This window comes from Aptenodytes patagonicus, chromosome 16 (assembly GCF_965638725.1).
Source record: "Aptenodytes patagonicus chromosome 16, bAptPat1.pri.cur, whole genome shotgun sequence".
NCBI lineage: Eukaryota > Metazoa > Chordata > Aves > Sphenisciformes > Spheniscidae > Aptenodytes > Aptenodytes patagonicus.
Genome location: NC_134964.1, coordinates 10,227,684 through 10,245,548, shown reverse-complemented (window position 1 = coordinate 10,245,548; position 17,865 = coordinate 10,227,684). Strand labels below are relative to the sequence as shown.

Sequence of the window (17,865 nt, the reverse complement as noted above, 5' to 3'; positions counted from 1 at the left end):
TCAAGTTTCCCTTCCCCTAACTCCTCTCCTAGGCAAAGTTGATGTTATTAAAATTATGCACAATCATATCCCAACCTACTAATTAATTCCTTAAGGTATTAATTTCAAAATTTAGTTTAAGTTAAGAAAAAAGATATCAAGAGATCTGGTTTTCAAAGTGTTAAAAATAAATGCCTTGAGATGCTTTAGTCTACTTATGCCATATGTGTATTGTGATCCACCTTGAGAAAAGACTTAGAAACATCATGAGAGGATATTACAATTTTTTACAATATACAAATACATGTACACTGTATATTTAAGAAAAATTCAGTGGTTCTTTTATCCTTTTTCCTTGTACAAATAAGAATGGAAAGTCAGCAAAATTATGATACAGAACCAGGAAATACGGAATGAGAGCATGGGTACAAGGAAACATGCTTGCCAGATTTAGAATGCACAGAGGGAGCCAAGAGGAAGAAATACATGAGAAGGAAAAGCAGAACACGTTAGCTTTGAACTATGAGAAAAAGAGATAAAGAATAACAATGGCACACCTGGAACACAGAATGCAACAAAATGATCAAAGAGAATTCTAAGAGCAGTGCAGAACTATGCAATACATAAGGAAAAAAAAAAAACCTTACAGAACTGCAGCAATTTCTTCTTAAGGGTCCACCAGCAGCTTGCCTTCAGAAGAGATTTCATCCCCTTCTCCATCCTCTGATTCAACTGCTGTCTATAAGAACTCAAAACCAAGGGATCCATGCTACAGTAGAGCTTGCTATTACAATCCATTTGTATTCCTCTCTACACCCCTTCCATTTTTAATTGTAGCACAAAATGGCTTTGAAAAAGTGAGCATAATATACCTTAAATTAAAACTCTAAATACAGTTGTTTCTATTTACATAACCTGCATACAACACAATTTTCCTTCAATCACAAATTTTTTTTGGATTCAGTTCTATTGGGAAAGGTGATCTTTGAAGACTTACTGTTTATCCCTCAAGTCTATGACTGACAGAAAATCCACCTTCATTATCACTTTTCATCTTCTAATGCAAAAAGTATTTAGGTATTTTAGCAAAATAAACATGTTGATCTGTTGAAGATTCGTAAACAGAATGAACTTGTTAAATAACTTCTAACTTTATTATGAAGGCATAAGGAAATGAACAGCTAAAGGATCTAACCAGACTGACTGCTGGCTAGAATTCCACAGCATTTCTCCAATCAGCTGTACTAAGCAGCGTTAACTTTGGGTGAATGGGATAAGGATATGGGCACGGACATAACATTTCATCAACAACATCCAAACAGCTGGTACAATGCATAAAGCTTGAAGGCACAGATAGGACCTCAAGTGATACTGTAACCAAACAACATGTAAATTTTCTTCAGTGACACACTGCTCCAGATTAAAATCCATGACCATGTTCCCATCAACACCTTTGTTGACCATAATTGCCTAACAAACTAGGGACCTTTAACAGGTTAGAGCAAGTAGCTCCCCAAGAACGAACGCAAGCTGTAAGGTTTTAATTCAGAAAACAGAGACAACAATAATCAACTGGGAAACTTTTTATTTAAGCCACAAGGTAAAAGTAAAAGCTATTCTACCAAGCAAGGCTTTAAATCTTTTTGTAGCAAAAGTTAAACAGCCAGTGAGAAGAGTAGTAGAATTAAGGAAAGTTATATCAAGTGATAGTCTTCTCTAAACTTGCTTCCAATTCTCATAACTGCAAAACCAGCAACTAAAAAAACCCTCAGTAATCTGCCAATATCCAGTGAAAAACATTTTTAATTAATTAAAGTCATTCCCAAACACTCAAAATGCATGTTAGGAATCATGCACCTCTCTCACCTACCTGGTACGCTTGCACTGAAATATCATTACCAGCCTACATCAAAAAGAGTACAATTTTAGTATTACCATCTTGTAGGTACAAGAAACAGCTAGTCTGCAAAGCTATCGTTACAGAACTTCTGACAGTGGTGTAGAGCTGCTGTTCTGTGAGTTACATTTTACCTTCCTTTGGTTTCATGTCCCTTATCCCAAGAGCTACAAAGTACACTTAGTGGGGACCGAAGAAAAATGTTAGCTTATGGCACCTGTAGTCTAACCTACAGAAAATTTACGTGAAGCCTATACCATGACCAGATGGCATTATCCCATGGGCAATGACAACAGTCAAAAAGTACATCTTCTCTTTGTATTAGTGAGAGAGTACATCTTCATGGGATTTGTACATGTAAAGTGTCTTACCTGAAAAGATCTTTAAGAATGCATGCTATTGGACAAAAGCGTAATCCAAAAAAGAAAAGAGAGCTAGTTCTGGTGAAAAGAAAATTACTGTAGATAAGAGCCCACTGACTGGCAAGCACAGAACAGCCTACAAGAATGCCATGAGGCACCAAAATGCAAATGCCAGAAAAAATAAGCATTTTCACACAGCTTTGTAATAGAACAGGAAGCAATCTCCATCCTATAGAATCACATTAACATAATGAATAGCAAGTCCAAATCATTTTTCACAGTTCCCATTATATAATTTTCTTGTTGACTTTCAAAATATTTTGTTAACATTGTTTTCATGCACATAACTGGACATGAAGAGCTGAAAGAGTCTGAGCAACCTATCATAAAGGTGGCGGGGGAACAGCAAAAAGCAATGAGCAACTTCTTTAGCCATCTCCTCAGTGACTGAGAAAAGCAATTTTCCATTTCACAAACACTTCTCCAATGTTTTCCATTAGGGTGCAAATGCCAACCCTGGTATTTCTCTACTCTGAAGCACAGTTGGTCCCTAAGAGAGAATTTCTTCCAAATAATTTACACTTCAGTGCTTGATTGGTATTAACTTGCCTAGTCTCAAGCATACAATGCTTTCTTGACACTGACAGATCTTTTGTGCAACTCAGTAAACTCCTTCCTTAGATATTCCCTCATAAAGTTACTCCCAACTATCCTAAAAAGGGATGACTATGTTACACTCGGTATTCAGCAGGACTCACTGATTCTAGGTCTTTAGCTGTGCAACAAAGTCAAGGGTCTAGTAGCTTTTGTGAACATTACTACTCCTGTAGTTGCACCGCCAAGTATGGGGGTTTCCAAGCAACATAGGAAGTATTCTGCTTAAGCAGAAAGTCACTTTATAAGGTTTCTCATAATGTTTAGAGAAGACCCTCTGTACCCTGTACCAAAATGGTTCCAATGGTTCATGTAGTGAAAAAGCTGATAAAGCTTTAGGCGTTTCTCAAACCCTGCAACTTTGGGAATTTTACTGTGGTAAGCAGAGTAAAAAGAACTGCTGAAGCCACCAAACATCCCAGCTATTGCAAGCTCATACTCTGAATGGCCGTAGAAAGAAGCCGGATCGAAGATAATTGGACCAGAATCATCCTCAGCTACATTTCCTCCCCAGAGATCTCCATGCAGGAGAGCAGGAACAATTTCTACGTCACAGAACAAACTGGGTATCTTCAGCTGCAGGGGGAAAAAAAGCAAGACGTATAAGTACTACATTTTAAGGTGAATGATTATAGAGTTTTATCTGCATACATGCAGAGCATGAACTGAAACTTCTTAAAAGTCCGTTAAAAAAAAACGTAACTTGAAACAGCATAGGACATAGTCAACAGAGATGCTGTTGAATCCTCAATCAAGAGGATTTCTATTTTTCATGAAAGCCAGCAGCTGAAGAATAGTCATCCAAATGTTTTTTAGCACTAAGAAAATAAAAAATTAAAACTGCATTTGGTGCTGTAATATTGACCAGTTTTAATAACAACAACCACCACCACAACCACCTACTTCATCATTAGAAGGCTCAGGAATCTCTCACCAAACTTTGAAGGGATTTCTGTGAAGTGCTACCCAAATGGCTAATACTGCAGGCACTTAATCAGACGCAAACCTTAAGTGAATAGATGATGTGCAGAACAGTACTGCTTACATACATTTCTCATCATGAACATGTTACAGGGAATGAGAAATGTGAACTTGATCTAGTATTTCCCAAACAGTAAGGCAAAGTGCTATTTGGCACACATTCACTTTGGAATATTAGCATAGGGTGGTGTGGCAAAAGCCATTATACCTTAGAATAAAGGCCATTTTAATCCCTAAAAGCTGGAGTCCCTTGCCAACAGAACCTGGAGCATACCAACAAACAGGAACTTTGTTTTATGAAAAGAAAATCTAAACAACTGATACCTAGCTATCACTATAACGAGAACTGAGAGAACTTCTCCTACCTGAAGTTGTGCCCAAAGTTCTCTTGCTTCCCTGTCTCCTGAATTCTTTTCGATCATGTCCATCTGGGGCTGGATTCTTTGCTTGGCAAAGAAAGTCACCCAGTCATTCTGCCAGTCATTCACCTGAAGGAAGAGGATTGCAGATGTTAGTTCTACACCATGCAAGAGTCAGATTTTCTTCTTTTTCAAATAAAGCTTTTGAGGATTATACAGCCTTTGTGCTGATACCATCCAGGACAGTAAATACTACCATTTAATAGAATGTTATCTTAAAACATTAAATTAGGGGAATAAATAATTTTCTCTAAGTGATAAAAACCAAGAAATTGAAGAGCTATGAATGTCCAATGCAGCTGTAAGTGCTGTCCAAAGCACTACTTTCCTTAGCAGGCTGAACAATGTTTTTTCTTTTTATGACACCACAGAAATAAATCAATTTCCATTATGATAATTGTGGCCCTTTGTGTCACTGAAAGGAAAATAAGATAAACTTAAAATTCTATCAGTCTGATGAAGTACAACCTACCTGTGGAAGATAGCCACAGCAGGTAACTGTATGAAAGCCAAATTGATCCACAAACTGGACTTCCATTTGCCCTTGACCTTTACCTTTCAAACCAAAGACAAAAATCCAATACTAATGACAAGATTCTAAGTATCTACAATGCAAATGGACCTTAAAAACTACGCATGGGTACAATGCTGCTTCTAAAAAAAAATTGCACCTTAATACTCTTTTTGTTACAATGGTTGTTGCTGTTGGTTTTTAAGTTTAAAGTTTGATGTACAGCAGCTATATTATAATCTTCATAATCATATTTTGAGGTAGTGTATCTCCTCTGATACCATGTCCTTGCAGAAACTGTGGTTTGGGATCCCAAGGGTCCCAAATTGAATAAATGTTTTGCTTACAGAGATCCAAACAGAGCAAACAAAAGCAAAAAGACGACCCCCTGCCTGGGTGTTTCATCCAAATCTATTTTCATAATATCTTTAGTGGAAGAAGATGAACTTATCCTGAAATAACAAAACCTATTTTAACTATTTTGTAGATTATTATTGACTAGGTTAAATTTGCAAACAACTGTGTATTGTACCAACTGTGCTCTCTTCTTTCTTCAGCTTCTCTCCAAGTTGCTGGTTATGAAGGTGGAGATCAGCCAGCTGTGTTCCAAGCTTTGCTGGATGTCTAAGAAACAAAAGTATTCTTAGCAAAACTGACACATGAATGAATGCAGTTCTTGATATTCCAGGAGTTACTTGAAAAGATTTATCAAGCAAGTAAAAGAAGTTCTGCATCTCTAACAAAGTACATTTTCAAAACATTCTGGTTATAAATACCTCCTCTTCCTATAAAGATTACGTATTAACATAAAATAAAATGTACTTACATGGTTGTTTCTGACAACACTATTAAAAGTGAAAGTGAGCAGCAATCATAAATTTAATAACAATGAGAAACTATCAATTCTAATTTCTGTGTGATATCTCTTCTATATGAACTTTCAGTAAGATATCTGTAAGAAAAGCATGCACAACATGTTATGGGTTTTTTTGTTGGGTTGGGGGGGGGACAAACTGTCTTTGGGAAATAGAGCCAAACAAGACTCAGCCTCTTCTTTATATCTCTGTCTCTCTGTCTCCGGCTTTTCCTCTCTAAAAGGCCTAGAAGATGGAAGAGGCATGTGGGCCTTATTTAATTATCTATTTTTAATAAAAACTTACCCTACACAGTTCAGAAAAGTCTTGCAGTAATTACAAACAACTCTTACAGCCAGTTGCCTCCCATGTTTACAAAAGTACATTCCTTTTCCTGTCTTTGACCTCTCTCATCTTTCCCTGTTCTCAAGGCACTGTCATTTAAGGCAGAGTTATTTCTTCATTTTGTTCCTGTTAACACAGATTGTAGCTATCCTCTGAAATTTGTATGCCAAAGGTTGCATTTGCACTCTTTTCATCTCAATCATCCCAAACACAACAGGATTTCTGCTCTTAGAGCTCACTGAGGGCTCTTCATGAACTAGAAGCTCTGCAGATGAGCAGGATGAGGGATAAGACTTTGCTGGCTGCAGAAGTTCTGAGACTGGGATGAGAAATTGGTCATGCCTACCTCCCTAACGGAATCAGACAGAAGTATTCATCATATTTTAATTTACTCAAGTGTTTCCCACAGAGAAGGGCCAAAAGTTTGAAACTATCAAAATCAAGGTGAAAGTTGTAAAAATATTGAAATCAGGATTCATTTATTTGGGGAATTGCCTCTGCATACTCATGACAAGCAATATTAAACACTGGTTCTTATATCAAAGGCAAGTACACAAAACAGGTGATCAGGTAGGTCATTTTCCTTACTGTAAAAAGGAACCTTACTGTAAAAATCACTAATTACCTAAAAAAAACAGAACAAACAAAAAAACCCAAACAAACCCAATACTAAACAAAAACCACACTCACTTCTTGATGTATGACCTATTTGCTAGGTGAAGCATTATGAAGTATTTTATACAGTTCTCTGCTGTATAACTTCCCAAATGTATCTTGACTTTGGCCCTGCCCACGGCAGGAGGGTTGGACTAGATGACCTTTAGAGGTCCCTTCCAACCCAAACTATTCTATGATTCTATGACTTGCTTTAAAAAAAAATTAAAACAACTTTCCCCTCTGAAAACAAGTGACTTAATTGTCATAATAGTCAACATTTCTGGTTAAAGGATGCAAAGATAATACTGTGTTTCACCTGTTTAAGCCTCTCATTTCCAAATGTTCCATCACAAACAGAGTACTGACCCCAGGCAGGTCTATAACTTTGATGGGTTTAGGCACTTTTATCGTCTGCGTTTTCAAGATGGCTTCCAAACTTGCCATTTCTCCTTCAAACATTCTTCTGGCCTGCCAAATATTAAAGGAAAGCATTAGTCTCTATGAACACCAGTCACAGGTAAACAAAGCTCTTTTACAAAACCAATCAAGGCTGTAAACGTTAAATAGAAAGCTTGGAGCAAGTGGCTACTGCACATACAAGATACAGATAGATCCACACCACCAGACTTGACAGTAATTTTACAATTACAGAAATTTCACTTCATAAACCGACTCTGTGGAAGTGACTTAGGTTCTAGCATTCTCTGTAATCGTAAAAATAATTTAGGAAGTGTGTTTATGATTGAGGGAGTGCAAACTGCATATATATAAAATGTAAGCAGTATTTCATTAATGGATTATGCAGCGTCTAGAAAGCTATGGGCACTATACATCAATTGAGAGACTAGAAGAATGGTGCTGACATTCATGGTCTTCATGACTTTCCTGACAGAGACTGCTTAGTAATACAGCTAATCTCCAAAATAGTCTAATTTGCAGTCACAGAATGATTTTCCCTGGCCTACTTCTTTTGCCTCATGGTGGGGGCAAAAAAAAAAAAAAAAAAAGAATATCAATGACAGCAGCCAAATGCCCCTTATGGTACTTGCACACAGAAGCCCTTAGAACCCAAGCCACTACCAACTGCATTTGCTTTGAAGACATTCTGAATTTAGGACCTATTTCTGCAACTGTTATCCACACCGAGTAAAATCTATTCTCCACTGACATCAGTGACACTAATCACACGAAGAAATGCTACTCTGGAAGAGTTAGGCAGAGGTTGCAGAAAAAGGGTACGTGGAAAATCTACGGTATCTGCTAAAAGCAAAAGCAAGGAAATACAATGAGTAAAATAGAAATAGAATACTAGCCCTTTAGTACTGATACATGAAACAGAGTCAAAGGACAATTTGCAATAGACATTGACTAAAAATTCCAAAGCCTACAAGAGATCAAGAATGAAGAACTGCTGAATTACTGAGCCATGGGATAGCTTTGTTCAGAGGAAATCAGTAAGTACTGTATCTCTAAAGCATCATACTAGGTTAAAGTCAGCTGTTAACTTTAATAGAGTAAAAACCACAGTGTTTTCTACAGAACTCTGTTTTTCTAAAGAAACTGCTGATATACACCCACTGCTGCACACACAGCACAGCATTATAATACAGTTTGGCAAAGTTTGCTTTAATCAGCACTCAGAATCCACACACAGGCAAAAGCATAGAAAATGAAGTGATTACTGAGTAGAATATCTATCCAGATCTTTTTTTCCCAAGCCCTATCTTGTAGCTAGCTGGACTGTACACCTAAATACACAATTAACAAAGGCCTAAGCAGAAGGGCTATCTTGCTATCAATTCAAACTATTTTCAGTCTAATGTAAAGCAGGATAACCTTTCTGTATTTTCCCATGTTACCACCTCAGTGCATCCATCCAGCTCCCTGATATGATCAGAAAGCATAGACAAATTTGGAATAGATACAGTTGCATACATGCTTTCAAAAACATTTGTTTGCTATTAAAGGCAAATACAAGTTCTGCCTTTTGTTCTTCCAGTGAAGCTATTCATTTGACAAACACAAGTGTAGAGTACCTTTAAAGTAAATTCTATCTGATCTCTACTTTTGCAAATAAGGATGCCATCCAGGTATGTTGCATTGTACTTATCTCTATCAAATGCAGATATCTACCTTCTACAGTAGCTGGTACCAGGTATTGAAAGGACAAAGCAGAAAATCTTGAACAACAATCGTGGAAAAATATCATTTATTGAGAAAAGCTCCTTCTTATGTGCAGAGAATTACTGGTTTTGTTACAACAAATAAAGATGGATACCCTCAGTAGATAATTTTATACCTTCTAGGTTGCTCCAGACACTGTCACAGCATATGCAGCCATAGTCATACCACTGCTACCCCAGCCGTAATTGACAACAGCATGTCACTGTACTGCATGCCCTGGACAAATAACACTGATACCGCAACCGCGTCCCATCAGAAATGCTGCTTCCCGTCCCAGTGCCTACCCTCACCGCAGCCTCCCCACCCCCGGGCACCCCCCACCACAAACCAGGCCCCAGACCCGCAGCAGCCGCCAGCCAGAAGCTGCCAAACGAAGGCGACCTCTAACCCCGGCTGCAGGCCACCTCCCTGATACCAGCAGTCGAAATTTTACTGAGGCCAGGTGGCAAACCTCCCTCCACCAAGAAGAGGCCGGGGCCGGCTGAGGCCAGCCCGGCACCCATCTCCTCAGCGCGACCGCCCTCACAGCTGCCTCCCCGCCCTGGGGTCCGCCACACGCACCACACCCTCGACCCCTACCCCCCCACACCTCCGCTTTGGAGTTGCTCTTCACGTACACCCGGCCGCGGTCCGTGTCGTAGCTCTGGCCCTGGCTGATGCAGCCGCCCCCCAAGTGCCCCGTCGGCCGGAGCACCACGGTGCCCAGCTCCCGCCTCAGCGCGTCCTCCATGCTGCCTGCTGCGACCAGCGCGGCACTGCGCCTGCGCGCGGCGGCTGCGCCTGCGCGGCGCTGCTAACGGCGCGCGGGCAGGCGGGGCTGGCAAAATGGCGGCGGAGGCTGAGGTGGAGGGAGGGAGGTTGGCTAGTGGCCCGGGCGCTGCCGTGGGTACAGCCGGCGATAGGGACTGGCCAAGGGTGAGGGCTTGGTTGCAGGCGCTGGGGAGGGACCCGGAAGGAACCGTTTCTTCTCGGCTGGGGGAGAGGGAAGCGTAAAATCGCTTCTCAGAGACAGACGGGGAGGAGCGGGGTGTTGGGCTGCCGCGGCCTGGCCTCCGGGGAGCGAAGCGGCTGTGGCTTCGGAGGAGGTGAAGGGGCTTCCCCTCCGCATTGCTTCCCGCTGCTGTACCCGGGCAGCCCCACCTGGGAGAGGCCCTCGGCCCGGTGATGTTGGGCAGGATGCTAAATAACGCCAGCCAAAATCCCAGCTCTCCTGGGTTTTGTACTGCAAAGAGCCTGTAAATATGCGTTTGTTTGAGCTCATTTACCTTGGGCGTGTGGTGACTTCTTCCCTACTATAAATGCAGAGGATGCACGTGTCAAGGAAAAGGTGTCGCAGTAGGGCAATATATATATATGTAACAAAGGCAATGGATAGTAATTTTAAAATACTTGGATTTAATGTGCTTTCTGGCCATTATAAAGGTACATGCTCGAATTCATTCTGTTGTTCAACAATAACAAGAACGGTTTGGTATTATTGGACACTGGCCAGTGTAGGTCTGAAGTAAATTAATGTGTTCTTTCCGATTAGAATTTGTTATTTCTTTAGGGACTAACTTCTTATTTAAAATACAAATTTTTGAGTGTAGAACCTGGAAGAGTTTCTACTGATCTTTTATTAATTTCTTTTAGTGCAAGACTGTATACTTTAATTTTCTACTATTACCTTAAACGTCTGTGGTCTCACTGGTTACAATCACTAATTCATCTTTAGTTATTCTGACTACGTCCCTATTCATTATACTGATTTGTCTTGCTTGGGGTTTTTAAGAGTATTACTGTGTGCTGCCTGAGTGATTTAGACACCTATGGCTATATATCTGTTTTTATATACTAGTTTATGCAAACAGCAATTAAGATTAATTAAGATTTGATGTGTACTTTCAAATTTTAAACTGGATTTTGCTTTGGAAATTTTCTTTTTGGGGTTTAGTGCAGGAGGATTACAGCTCAGAGTCCTCTAATAATTCCTGTGCAGCAGCAAAAAAGCAAGTGGTGAAAAGACTGAAGTTCTTTATTTCCAGAAGCCTATGTACCTTTCCTTTTCAAGAGTTTCCATACAGATTTATTTTCTTATTTATTTATTAGTAATCTGGACTTTGTTCATGTAAAACTGGTATTTTGAATTTGGCAGTGTTGTGGTTTAACCCGGCAGGCAGCTGAACACCACACAGCCGTTTGCTCACTCTCCCCTCATCCCCCCCCCCCCGCCCAGTGGGATGGGGGAGAGAATCAGGGGAGAAAAAAAAGTAAAATTCGTGGGTTGAGATAAAGACAGTTTAATAGGACAGAAAAGGAAGGGAAAATAATAATATTGATAAAAGAATATACAAAACAAGTGATGCACAACGCAGTTGCTCACCACCCACCGACAGATGCCCACCCAGTTCCTGAGCAGCGGTCGCCTCCCCCTGGCCAACTCCCCCCAGTTCATGTACTGAGCACGACGTCCCATGGTATGGAATAGCCCTTTGGGCAGTTTGGGTCAGCTGTCCTGGCTGTGCCCCCTCCCAGCTTCCCGCTGGCAGGGCATAAGAGGCTGAAAAGTCCTTGACTAGTGTAAGCACTACTTAGCAACAACTAAAACATCGGTGTGTTATCAACATTATTTTCATGCTAAATCCAAAACACAGCACTGTACCAGCTACTAGGAAGAAAATTAACTCTATTCCAGCCAAAACCAGGACAGGCAGGATTTCTGGATCTACAAAATCCAGGCAGACTTACCATGAATATTTTTGCTAGGCCTCTCTCTATTTGGCCATTTATAGAGAGCCTGGACAAATCATCAGTGTGCTCTGTTTGCACCAATTCCACAACTTGTGAGATATATTAGACTTACGAGATGTGTTGCACAATCCTTGTGTGTGCGTGCGATATATTTACTTTCTTGGAAAGCACTTGGTGGGAACAAACTGTCAGGAGCCAATGAGCTAAACATTTTGTGCACAAGAAATTTCACATCTCAGATTTGTCAGATTTAGTGCATGTACCAAGACTATTCACAGAGCAGATTTGTAACAGAATCAGTGCTTTTTAGAAGCATACATTCACTGTCAGTCTAAAAAATCCTGAACTGACACATGATAGCTGCAGCTTGGGCTTTTAGCCACTCCAAATATGTCATAAGCATGCTAAATCTTGCTTGCAGAAGGTTGGTTGGATGGTATGTATTATCTTGCCTTCTTGTGTAGCAGAGCAGGGATTTCACTTAACAGTATTGGCTGTAGAGGGCGTTATAATTTGTGGATGTGACAATGATAGTCTAAAACCCAAGAACCTGTGGCTTATTGAGAACCAGGGAAAATTAGTACCACAAGAGTGTGGAAACACAGAATATGTTTTTGTATGCTGGAATCTGTTTTCTGCCACATATTGGCTCTCCTGACTCTCTGTGTAAAATTAGCCTTAAACCCATGTTGCAAAGGTTGGATTCAGATGTCTGCAATGGGTGATGAAGAATGATTGAGATTATGCTGAGGAAGACTTTCGTTCTCCAGTTGGAGTCTAGGAGTCAGCAGCAGGTACTATGGAAAATAATGCTGTGAGTTTTCTTTGAATCTTCTTTCTTATTCAGAGGTCAAAGGAGTAATGTCCATTCTGAGATCGAGGAGACTTGCCTTCTCATTTTGTAGTTTCTAAAGAACTATGAGAGTAGGAAGAATTAAAAACCCACATTTTTATTAAATGACACTTCTGCAACTCTTGGAAAATTCCTGTTGTGTCTGATTTTTTTTAATTATTTATTTCTTCTTTTGACAAAGCAATTAGAAACCAATTAGCACTTGTTAAATAGATTTAATGGAGTTAAAATAGAATGAAATGTGTGGTTCAGTCTTCAAATACTAAGTTGTAGTAGAATATTCTGTACTGTCAGTCAAGAAGTTTTTCATGCTGCACTGAAGAACAGCATAGTGAATGTTGTAGGAGTAGAGAGCAATTGCCCTTAATTCCCTAGAATTTAATTGGATTGTACTTCTTTCTGTTTGCATCCGATCAGGCAGGATGTAACAGAATTTTGGCCAAAATTGTAATGTCAAGCTCATTAATTACATGGTGGACATAATCTGAAGGAGGAACTGTCAGCTTTCTTTCCAAATTAGAGGTTAAGTGTTCTGGAAGAAACTCGGCAAGAGCCACAAGACACTGCATTCCTAAAGATGCTACAGAGCATCTGTTTGCAGGAGGCATGGGCTCCCAACTCCTGCAGACGTTGGAGCTCAGTGACAGCCAGGATTTGGGAGCTGCTTTTTCACAGATACCCTTTTCAGTGCAAGTTCCAGCTCCAAGCCCTCCCTAAGCCTGCTGCATGCCGTCTTTGGCCTCTGTGACGTAGATTACTGTTCCCCATTTGAAATAAACTATTGAGTCAGGCCCCAAGTGTACTGACAGAGGACTAAAAAAAAAAGCTTAGCCATATACTGAAGTTGTTCATGCCGTGCAGGTCTTGCCTGCTGTGTGAAGGCAGTGTGTACCACAAAAGGCCATGTGGCAGCGTGGGTTGACTTTGTGATAATCCTTTCTTCCCTGCCTCCACTCTTTCCCCCTGTGTATTATTTATTCCTATTTGAGTATTTTAAAAAGCTTGCAGTGTGCTATTGGAACCACCCCCTTTCCTCTGCCCTGTTGGGGTTCACCAGCAATGTTTATCTTGTTCTAATGCATGCTGGCTTGCCTGCAAGATCCACAGTGGTTAACTTTCTGTTTAAAATAGTGTTTCTTTCTGTGGAGAAGACAACTGGCATGCTGGGCTGCAAATTATTTGGTGAGTCATCAGTTAATATACACATCCTGAATAAAAAAGCACTGCAGCTGCTAATTTCTGTTTACTGCTTGACAGTATGTACAAGAAGGGAAAAGGTAATTGGTATGTGTAGCCTTTTATTGGTTGGGGTGTATATATATATATATAAATGGAAAATATGCATTAGGGCTTTTCAGGCTCCAAGCCTCTATTTGTGTGAATGTATGAGAAATGCGCTGTGGGCTCTTTGTCCTTTTTCCTCTCCCACATCCATGGATAGGCCGAGAGGGTGGATCAGGAAGGATGTAGGACTTTCCATTATGGAAAGAGATGATTTATAAGACACTCATTGAGATTTGGTGTTAGTGCTTGTTTTTCTGTCTCTTTCCTTCAACATAATTCGCATAGGAGAAATATGGTTTTTTTTTTTTAAATTCCTTGGGTCAGCTGTATGAGCAGATAAATGGAAATGGAATGAGAAGTTCCAGTGTCAAAATAACAGACTGAGGTAGAGCTTAGGAGCAGAATTTGGCCACTGTTCTGATTATGCAGAGACATTGGAATCAGAGTCATTGATGTGTCTGTTCATTTGCAGAGTTAATGCCTTCATGGATTAGTTTTCAACAGTTTCTGTAGTGATTTCAGGGGCATAATTTGGGGCAGAATCTGAATGAAAGTGTGACCAAAGCCAGAGGACTTGTTCTGGCTTGTTGCAGAAACAGAAATCGGAGAACTTTTTTCCAGAGTTTACTGGTTTGACTTTATCTTCCTCTCTTTTTGATACAGACTATGCCAGATTACCAATGGATTTTGTTGTTCACAAACTTCTGCCCATCAACAAGAAGTTCAGGGGGAATGTTCGGTTTTTCAATCATTTTAGTAATAATGAATAAGAAATTGAGTTCTTTGTGAGGGTAAAAAAGTGGTGGTGGGGGTGTTCCATAAATATAACTGTTTGAGAGTCCTTTTTTTTTCCTGATCAAGAGAAAATTATTATTATTTGCAGTTCTGACTTTTGTTTAGCCTAGTTCTGTATGGCACAGTAAGAAAGCAATATACATGTCATTATTTTTCCTTTCAGCTGCCCCTAACCAGGTTATCTTAATGCTTGAAAGTGGGTTAGCAAATGCATTTTCTTTTATATTATTCAGACAGGTGATGGGTTAAAGATTTGTGGGTGTATTCTAGCTCACTAGTTCCTGTATAAAGTATAACCATGAGCTGCCCTCAAAATAAACCTGGGCTTGGCACAGATTTATGTTCTAAACATGATTACATGTAAAGATCAGATAAGTGGAAATACTCAGGAAAGTGGAAACATTCCAGAATTCTGCTATTTATGGCATCAAAACAGACATCTGAAAAGCATTAGTTCTTAATTTTCAACAACTGAAAACCTCTTCATATTTTTTAATTTAAAAATAAGGGCAAATGACCTTTAATTGCCAAGTTCATTGTTATGAAAATGCTTGGGTTTTTTTCTCCACTCTTCCTTAGTGAACTTAAGGAAAAAATCGAACACATACAATTTCAGTAAAGCAAGATATAATGATTAGTTTGTACTTCAGTGTTTTTCTTATGGCATATCAAAGCACTCCACTGAAATTTGTGGTTAAAATCCCATAACACTCCTTTGTAAAAGATGCAGCAAATAGCTTTGATAGGTCTGGAAACGTGAGGCAGAAAGAATTTGAGTAAGCTGGCCAAGTTCGTAAAGGAAGTCTGTGTTAGAACTGAGATGAGAGCACTAGTTTCCTGATGCCCAGGGCTGTACTCCAGCTGTCTAGAAGTTGCTTCCACAGGAAAAGTACAAATGACTACTACGACTGCATTTAGCCTATCTCAAATTAAAAAATGAAATAGAAGCTCTGACAGATGACGCATCTGGAAGAAGAGCACGTCTCTATCTTTCTATATGTAGACCTTCAACAGTAAAACACTGGAGCCTGTGAAACTGTAGTTTATTGCTGCAAATTTGTTATCCCACCTCCAACAGGGCTTCGATTCCATAAAGTGATGACTGGATTATAAAGAGGTGCAATTATTGGATGCATGAGTATGCTAGAGGGAAAATTGCCTGTCTGACACTGGAATGTGGTGCTTTGATGTCCACGGGTGAATGCTACAGGACACTTTGTACTCTTCTGTTTGCTCTGGATTAAAATTACTGAGGAATGATAGAACGGTATTCATGAGTTCACATCTTTCTTTGCAATCCTGAAATAAAAATAAGCATGTTACGACTTTTTTTTTTCCCCCCGGAGACCAGTAAATTGTCATTGCGTTATACCCGTACAAACAGACGTTATTAGTCAAGGATTTATTTGTTTTTCTTTCAAGTAGAAATATAAGGTATAGACATATCTCTTCCAGTTTAGGGCTTATGTTTGGCTGCAGATAATGCAGAGTATGTCCTGTATGTGTAGTGTAATTATTTTCCTCTGAATTAGATGTGCTTTGGGCAAAGTGTGTGTATGGGGTGGGGTCTGGTAAAACACGGACATAAAGACCTTTCATGAAGTTGTAATTTTTATGTGGAGTGATACTTAGTGCATACAGCGCTATTTTTGACGTTTGTTTCTGTCTGTCTTTGTACAAATGTATTTTTATACCAGTTTGACACTACTAAATTTTCTCTTCATATTTGGGAATTACTCGGGGTTAACAAGGTATTCTTAAAGAATTATTTTTTTTTAATTGTATTTGCTGGCAGATATGCTACAAGCAAAGGACAAGAAGGCCATAAAGGGCCTAGCGTAGAGCTTAGGCAGTAAACATACGCATTAGGGTAAGATTTAAGAAATGAGATTTTCCTGTGAGTCTTGGTTCAGTCGCTTGCAGTTTCTCTCACGGCCCAACACCTGGGGTTAGAGGTGATGCACCAATGCACCTTGTTTTAGAAACTTGCTGAATTTATTTTAATGGTACATGAAGAGCGAGCATTTACTCCAGAGATGACCCCTTTCCTCAGCTCCCTACCTACTGCATTTTAGTATATGTTTTGCAGTATTGATAAGGGTAGGCATTTGGGTTTACGTGCTTGTATCATCAGGCTGGATTACAGGACCCAGTGGAAATCTCAGTCTCATCCCCATTCTGTACAAATGCACAGTAATATTTGAATGTGGATAATGAGAGGGCAAAGCCAGCCATCACTGGTGTGGATATGATGAAAAATATATCTCTTCCGGGTATGAATATCCTAAAAGCAAGACTAAGGTGTGCAGAGTGAGTGACTTCCAAGTCCCATAGCTACGGCCAAGACCTTCCACCTGCAGGACAGTTGTGTGGTTCCCTGCTTGGGGCAGGTGCTGGTGCAAAGTCCAGAAATGTTCCTTGTCCAGAAACTGCTATCAGGCCTCCCCCCAACCGTTTCTCCACCACCCTACCTGAGTCCTAGGGCCGTTTGTCTGCTTGCGTACGCTGTAGTTATTGCAGACCCGGGAGAGGAACCCGCAGCAGGCGGGGCTGCGGGGTTCCGTCCCTGTCGGAGGGGCGGGGGCTCGAACCCGCGGCCTCACTACTGCGCTCCGGGCAAACGGCTCCCCTCCAGCGGGGAGGTGCGACTGAGTGCGATTGACGGGGGAAAGAACCAATGGCCGCCTTGGAGCCCCCTAGCAACTCAGCCGCTGTGTCCCGCTGGGAACACGAGGAAGGGGGCTGTCGAGGTTTGCCTTCCCCCAATGGAAGCCGAGGAGGGCGGACCTAGTCCTTTTTTGGTGCACCAATAGGCGAAGGCAGGGAGGGTTACAGCTCCCTCACAGAAGCGGGGAGGGGCGGGGCTACCATTTCGGCGCGCCAATGAATGCTGAGGAGGGCGGGGCCGGAGGCGAACCGCCCAATATCGGGGGCGGGGTTCGGTGTTCTGTCAGAGCGCCGCGGCGGCGGGCAGGCTGAGGGGCGGCGTGAGGCGGCAGCGGCGCGCTGACAGCCCGCGGTCGGGGCGGCAGGTGGAGGAGCGGGACGGAGCCCGCGCGGTCGCCTCGCAGAGCACCCGCTGCCCCTTCGCGTTCCCGGGCAGCGCCTCGCGGAGAGAGGGTCGGGCCCTCTGTCGGAAGAGAAGGTCGCCTTCGTTCTGTCACGACATGACGCGGGCTGCTGCCGGCCCCCGCCGCTGACACCGCCGCCTCCTGTCGCTGCAGGAGGCGCGCCCCGAGAGCCTCCCTGCTCCGGCCGCGGCGAAGGATGGCGCGGCGGGCGCTGGCCCCGCTGCCGTGACGGGACCGCGCCGCCGCCTCACGCCGCTCCCCCGCCAGCGTCGGGCATGCCGCTGCCTGC

General features: G+C 41.5%; 1 protein-coding gene across 1 annotated transcript; it reads right to left on the bottom strand.

The window, feature by feature from the left end:
• Positions 1–1,547: 1,547 nt before the first annotated feature.
• On the bottom strand, positions 1,548–9,579 carry LOC143167839 (ketosamine-3-kinase-like). The gene is made up of 6 exons (XM_076353727.1): positions 9,433–9,579; positions 6,976–7,127; positions 5,336–5,427; positions 4,765–4,847; positions 4,239–4,361; positions 1,548–3,468 (listed from the first exon to the last, which is right to left on the bottom strand). The coding sequence occupies exons 1-6, from the start codon at positions 9,571–9,573 to the stop codon at positions 3,130–3,132; spliced, it is 930 nt and encodes a 309-aa protein (XP_076209842.1). The 5' UTR covers positions 9,574–9,579; the 3' UTR covers positions 1,548–3,129.
• Positions 9,580–17,865: the final 8,286 nt, after the last annotated feature.